Genomic DNA, 7,152 nt, shown 5'->3' with positions numbered 1-7,152 from the left:
CGAATTTGATAAATTCTCTTTACATTACTTTTAAGTTAGTTGTTAGATTTAATAGTGTTTAATTACAACTCAATTTTTCTATTTGATTCAGGGTAGTGTTAGTTTTAATTTGATCAAACATATAGTCTTCGTGAGTTCGACACTCCACACACCTCTTTATTAATTGTTAACAATCCCATTTACTTGTGGGAAATCAAACGACCAAAAAGATTAAGAAAATTAGTTTTCACCCGGTGCAATGACTGCAAAACTTATTTGTAATTAATTGATAAATATTTAGCTGCAAATGCCAATTATCTGCTTAAGAAAAGAAGATGTATTAAAAAAATAAACTTTAGAAGCTGAATTGTAGGATGAAATCTTACTCAAAATCAAAATATACATAAAAATAACAACATTCACTCTTTCCAATAATTAAGTTTTTAATAATTGAATAGAGCGTTAAAGTTTATTTTCACTCAACAATTTATTACCATTCACCCAAGAAAAATTGTCAGTTAGCCAATCGGACATTGTCAATCAATAGATCTATTGTGCAAGTGGTGGCGATGTACGTTAGCTAGGTGACAATGAAGTTGCAGACCATAAAGTTCTCTATTTTTGAGGGAAAAAAAAAAGCAAAAACAAAACAAAACTTCAATCAAAGGCACGATATGGGTTGGGGAATTTGGGCCAAGTGTTAAAAACTGGTGGTCATTGAGGAGGTGCAGTTTAGCAAGACGGCGAAGGAAATAGTCTTGAAGAAATAGAAGGAAAAAATTGGTGATTACCTTTTTTATGCTTATGTGGGGTGAATAAAGGAGATGAGAAGGGGCAGACATTGTTAAGAAGTGCACCATAGCAAGATGGGGTGGCAGAGGAAGATGATGGTAGTCCGGTGATATAAGCGGTGATTGCGACAATTTGGAGCATTGATTGGTTTGGGGGGGAAAGATGAAGATGGTGGGAGGGGTGGGGGCAAAATATATTTTATTTTTTTAGTTTAATTGTCATTTTTCAAATCAAATGAAAATTTTGATATGGATGAAAATACCCTTACTTAAAATAGTCAAAATACGTTATTTTTGTATTTTCCACGTCAACTAACGATTTTATAGACGGTTTCCGTCAAGTTGGACCTCAGTTGCATATTTATGAAAGATTAGGGACTTTCGTTGGTATAAGCTGAAGGCTAGGGTAAAGTCTGTAAAAATTGAAATGTTAGAAATTGTTGTTGCTATTTTCCCTTATTTTAAAGGCATTATTGAAGGACAGACCAAGTCGTTGTTGACTGTGACAACTCTTTTCTAACTATGCACCTGTTTGACCCTTTTTTTTTTTTTTTTTTTGCCCAAAATACATTTTGAAATAGTATTTTGATGTAGATGTGTGATTAAAAAATAAAAAAAATTATTTTTAATTTGTATATAATATTATTTTATTGAAAATATGTAGTTGAAAATAAGAGAGAATAATGTATTTGAGAAATAATGGAAACCAAACAATGGCTAAATTTAAAAAGAAAAAGGTGGAAATTAGATCACACGAGAAGGGGGGAAAAAAGAAGTCAAGTTAATTTATGTTGATTTTTCACAAGGACGCTTTTGGATCACTGAAATAATAGTGATCGAGTGTTATAAATGACATAGCATACTTTGAATTCATGGTTTATTCGTGGGTAGGTAAAAAGTCTGTTTCATTAATTTAAATTATAAAAGTAAAATTTGGCTAACATCTTGCTTAGGATTTTATACCGATCTCTTGTGCATTATTTTAAAGCCATTATTAAAGGAAGGACAGATCCATTGTTAACGGTGACAAATCTTTTTATTTATTTATTTTATTTTATTTTATTTTTTTGTTTCCATACATTTTTTCTCCAAAAAAGCAACGACTTTTTCAACATTTGCTTTGCTAATGCGAAAGCATACGAGTGAGAGAGATAGAGAACATACCTCTTCTTCATTTATTTTTGCTGATATGTTCAACCTTTGCTTTGGTTTATTTTTTTGAAAATTTTGAAATAAATTCACTCTCATTATTCTCTCTTTGCTCAGCTTCTTGCCCCAAACCAAAAAAATGGATCTCTCTTGCGAAAATCTGTCACGTCTAGTCACAACCCCAGATCTCCTTTCTCATCTGCAAGCTTTAAAGCTTGATGGAAGATAAAAAAATGTCAGCTTTCAATGGCTCGGCCCACACTTTTTAACTTTTCTCAAATATGCAAAAGAACAATTGCAATTCTTCAAAACATTTATTGTGCATGATTTGCGTGATCTGTTGAAGCGTCTTGATGATTCAGCTTCTGATTGTATCTTATATGGAGAGATTGAACATTACAAAAATTTTTTAGAAATCATTCTCACGTTCATGCCAGAGCTTAACAAGTTTTTCACAATTCAAACATCAATACTTAATTACTTTCCCAACATGAATATGCATTTGGAATCTTCTCTGACTTTCTTTTTGAAACTATTCAAGAATTGCTTAGTTGCCAAAAGGATTCCACCGTTTTTTTGAGTAATCAGGTCAAATTTCTTCAGAAGGGGTTGAATTTTCTACTCAGCTTTCTTGTTTATCCAATTTCAAGCTATAAGCAAGAACAGGAGAAGAGTATATTCGCAGAAATTGAAGCTATATTTAATGAAGCAGGACTTTTCTTGCACTCTTTCTTTTTCACTACAGATCTTGTTACCTCCACCAACATGGATCTTGCAAGTTTTGTTCTGTTAGAAAAGATTGAGATTGTGCTAGTTAAGATTAAATATTATAGTATTGCAATGTCGAATGAAGTTGGAATTGGAAGCCTACAAGTTGCAGAAAGTCCAAGTGAAGTATCATCATCCCAAGATAACAGCATTCCCATGGTAGAAGAGATCGATGTGGGCTTAGAGGACACGACAACACAAACTGTAAGCAAGCTTGTTGGAGGACCAAACTACCGCCAGATTATTTCCATCATTGGAATGGGTGGACTTGGCAAGACAACTCTAGCAAAGAAAATATACAATCATTCCAATGTTCAGTACCATTTGATAAGCTCTCTTGGTGCGTTGTTTCTCAAACTTGTAATAAAAGAAAGCTGTTGATTGACATTTTGAGCTCCTCGCATGAGCTTACCAAAGAAAATATGTTAAAAATGAAAGATGACGAGTTGGCCGACCATCTTTACAAAAATTTAAAGGGTAGAAGATACCTCATTGTTATGGACGATCTATGGGATAAAGAAACATGGGAAGATTTGAGAAGGTTATTTCCAGATGACAAAAATGGAAGCAGAGTTTTGTTCACTAGTAGGATGAAAAATGTGGCGATGGAAATTTCTCGGGCGATCATTGAACCTCCTCTCCTGCCCCCAAGTGAAAGTTGGAATTTATTAGAACAGAAAGTGTTCAAGAAAGAACGTTGCCCTCGAGAGTTGGAAGATATTGGTAAGCAAATTGCAGAAAATTGTAAGGGATTACCACTTCTAGTAGTTTTGATAGCTGGAATCCTTTCAAATATGGAGAAAAAAGAAAGCTTATGGCTATAGGGGAATAAGACACAAGGCACTTTCAATGAGAATTTTGAACACACTTTTCATTGATTCTGCTGGTTAATTTATACAGACATTTAATTCTACCTAAGGAAATATACAGCAATTACAAATCACTAAATTTACTCTCATTGCAAAGAATAAATCTCATGATTCTGGGCCAAACTGATGCATAGATGGAGTGATTCTGGCCAAACTAATTGCATAGATGGAGTTGCTGACTTTATGATTTTTGAATTCCTTGATTTGTGTCATCTTCCCTTATACGCCCCTGCAAGATTGAGCTTCCATCGAGAAGACCAATCTTGTTTCTTAAAATTTCTGTCCGTTGCTTTGACAAAGGCTTGGTCATTAAGTCAGCCAGTTGATCTTGTGTATGTACATGTCAAACATCAATTTCACCTTGCTGAACTAGATCATGCACGAAGTGGAGATCTATTTGAATGTGTTTCATTCTTGAATGTTGTACCGGGTTAAAACTTAGATGGGTGGCACCAAGATTATCACAAAGAATGGAGGTTTTGTCTTTGAGTGGGAAACCAAGATCCCGAAATAAAGCTTTTAACCACATGGTTTCAGCCACTACATTGGCAAGGGCACGATATTTAGCCTTCGTAGTGGAGCGTGCAACCGCTCTTTATTTCTTAAAACTCCAAGAAATTGGGTTGGTGCCAAGAAAGGTGATAGAAGATGAAGTAGAAGTGCGATCATCTATGTTTCTAGCCCAGTCGGCATCACTGTAGGTTGTAAGAAGTGGTGCTGCAGATTTTTGAATCTGAATTCCATAAAAGATTGTTGTTTTTAGATACCGAAGAAGTCTCTTTGTGGCTATCCAATGGGATGTTGTGGGCTTGTGCATGAATTGTGACAGCTTGTTGACGACAAAGGAAATGTTAGGGCGTGTCAAAGATAGATATTGCAGGCTTCCTATCACTCTCCTGAACTCAGTGTTGTCCACTGTAGCTGTGCCATCCACTAAATGAAGAGATGTTGTGGTGGAGAGAGGTGTGCAAACATCCTTTGCTCCAATCATATTCGTGGTTTGCAAGAGTTCACGAATATATTTGTGTTGTGATAAGAAGGGACCTGTAGAAGTTGGTATTACCTCCACTCCTAGAAAAAAATGAAGCAATCCCAAGTCCTTTAAGGAGAACTGAATGCCAAGTTTTTCAATAACATGAGCCACAACTTTTTTATCATTCCCTGTAATAACAAGATCATCGACATACACTAAGAAATAGCATGTAATTGAGTCTTGTCGAAAAATTAATAATGAAGAATCAGCTATAGAATTCTGAAAACCAAGCTCAATTAAGGCATTCTTCAAGGCTGAGTACCAAGCCCGTGGGGCTTGCTTAAGGCTGTAAATAGCTTTTCGCAGCTTACATACGTGATCAGCTTTTTACATATCTTTAAACCCAGGAGGTTGCATCATATACACATTTTCAGTCAAGTTCCCATGTAAGAATGCATTGTTAACATCCATTTGTCTGAGCTCCCATCCATTGAAAACGACAATGCTTAAAATGGACCTTATTATGGCTGGTTTAACCACGGGCTAAAAGTTTCTTTAAAATCCAATCCAGGGCGTTGATTATATCCCTTCGCCACAAGTCTTGCTTTGAACCGATCAAATGATCCATCAGATTTCCTTTTGATTCTAAACACCCACTTACATCCTATAGGATTACAATTCTTGGGTGGGGGGACTAAATCCCAAGTACCATGTCTTATAAGAACAGTGAGCTCATTAGACATGGCTTCACGCCACTAGGGATGACATATGGCTTGACTCACACAGGTTGGTTCAAGGGAGGGTTGTATGGGATGTTTTGTGATTGTGTGGATTTGTTTGGGTCTGAAGATGTTATTCATTGATCTTGTGACCATGGTGTGAGTTCGGGTATAGGTATTTTGTGGTTGTGCTGAACTAGGTGCAGAATTTGACATTTGAAGCACTCTCATTCATATCAACAAATCCTAGATTGACATTGGAATCTGAAGTTGCCGGAGCCAAGAGAGAGGAGATATTACCTGGAGGTAATGCTTGAATGGCAACAGGTAAAAAAATGCAAGGTACAGATTTGGGCTATAGTTTGTGAGTATTATATAGCTTTGTGAGAGGCTAACAAAGACACCAAAATTTCTTAAGTTTGAGGTAATTTGGTTTTTGTCCAAAAAGAGCCTCAAATGGTGACTTATTTTGAAGAAGTGGAGTGGGTTGATGATTTATGAGATACGCGGCTGTTTGGAATGCATGTGGCCAATAATAAAGTGGTAGGGAAGCATCATGAAGAAGAGTGAGTCCTGTTTCCACAAGGTGACGATGACGTCGTTCAGAAACACCATTTTGTTGGGGTGTATATGGTGCAGTGGTGTAATGACTTATGATATGTAAAGAAAGATAGTTTTTTTAAACCTATGAATTCACCACAATTGTCTAAATACAAACTCTTTATCTTAGAGTTGAAGCGTTTTTCAACAATATTTTTGAATTGCGGAAATATAGTAGACACGCTTGATTTTGCAACCATTGGATAAAGCCATATGTATTTCGTATAATGGTCGACAAGAATAAGATAATAACGAGATCCATCAAGACCAATATGGTGTGTGGGTCCCCAGACATCAGTGTAAATAATATCAAGAGGAGCATGACTTTGAAAACTCGTTGAACGAAATGGTTGTTGATGTGCTTTATTCATAAAACAAGAAGTACATGAAGATGATATTTTTTTTGTGGTAATCAGAAGAGAGAATTGATTAACAAGATTTTGAACAACTTTAATGGATGGGTGTCCAAGACGTTTATGCCATTCATCAAGAGAAGTTCTTTCATGCACATTGGCCACCATTTGTTGAGTTGAAGTCACTGGTGATTTAGGAAACACATAGACACCATTCCCACATGCACCTCTTAGTAATATCGTCCTCGTGTTCCGTTCATTCACAAGAAAATGAAATGGGTGAAATTCAACAAAGACTTTATTATGTTTTGTAAAGTGATGAACAGAAATTAAATTCTTACGAATATTTGGGACGCAAAGGGTGTCACTCAAGATAAAGGTTTTTTTTGGTGAATGTAAGGTTAGAGAACCAACGTGTGAGACAGTCAAACCTATACCATTTCCAAGGACAACTTCATCAGTTCCATCATACTCAGAATGAATGGATAAATTTGTGAGATCACCCGTGATATTGTGAGAGGCTGCCGAATCAATGAGCCATTTATTTTCATTTGTATTTGATGAAGTAGCATAGTTTACCATCACTTCATTTTGTTGTAACTGTGGACAAGCTTTGGCAGTATGGCCCAACCGATCACAGAGCTGGCACTTTGGCTGGAAGCGTCGTTGGGTTGTGTTGAATCTTCCCGAGTTTTGATTTGGTCGGCGTTGATCTCTGCCATTGAATGGGCGATAAGAGGATTGCTGCTTTGATTGCCCATTTGATTTGTTGAAGCTCTTCGACCGCTGTCCTCCAAAGCTTCCATTTCTTCGACTGGTAAAGTTTGCAGCAGCTACAATCTGTTGAGTTGTGCTAGAAAATATACGTAGAAGACGAAATGTTTCCGTTTCAACAGTAAGTTAAACTCACTCTCTTTCTAATTCCTTCTCGTTTTACTTCTCTTTCCCAAT

At 36.2% G+C, this 7,152-nt stretch overlaps 1 protein-coding gene across 1 annotated transcript; it reads left to right on the top strand.

The window, feature by feature from the left end:
- Window positions 1–3,118: 3,118 nt before the first annotated feature.
- Window positions 3,119–3,511, top strand: LOC111369025 (putative late blight resistance protein homolog R1A-3). Its single transcript, XM_022990513.1, has one exon. The coding sequence runs from the start codon at window positions 3,119–3,121 to the stop codon at window positions 3,509–3,511; it is 393 nt and encodes a 130-aa protein (XP_022846281.1).
- The last annotated feature ends 3,641 nt before the right edge of the window (window positions 3,512–7,152 follow it).

The sequence above is a fragment of the Olea europaea genome, chromosome 20 (genome assembly GCF_002742605.1).
Source record: "Olea europaea var. sylvestris chromosome 20, O_europaea_v1, whole genome shotgun sequence".
NCBI lineage: Eukaryota > Viridiplantae > Streptophyta > Magnoliopsida > Lamiales > Oleaceae > Olea > Olea europaea.
This window is presented reverse-complemented; position numbering and strand designations above follow the sequence as displayed.

Bases quoted from the DNA above. Each gene is read 5' to 3' on its own strand.
- LOC111369025 (XM_022990513.1), top strand. From the start codon at position 3,119: ATGAAAGATGACGAGTTGGCCGACCATCTTTACAAAAATTTAAAGGGT.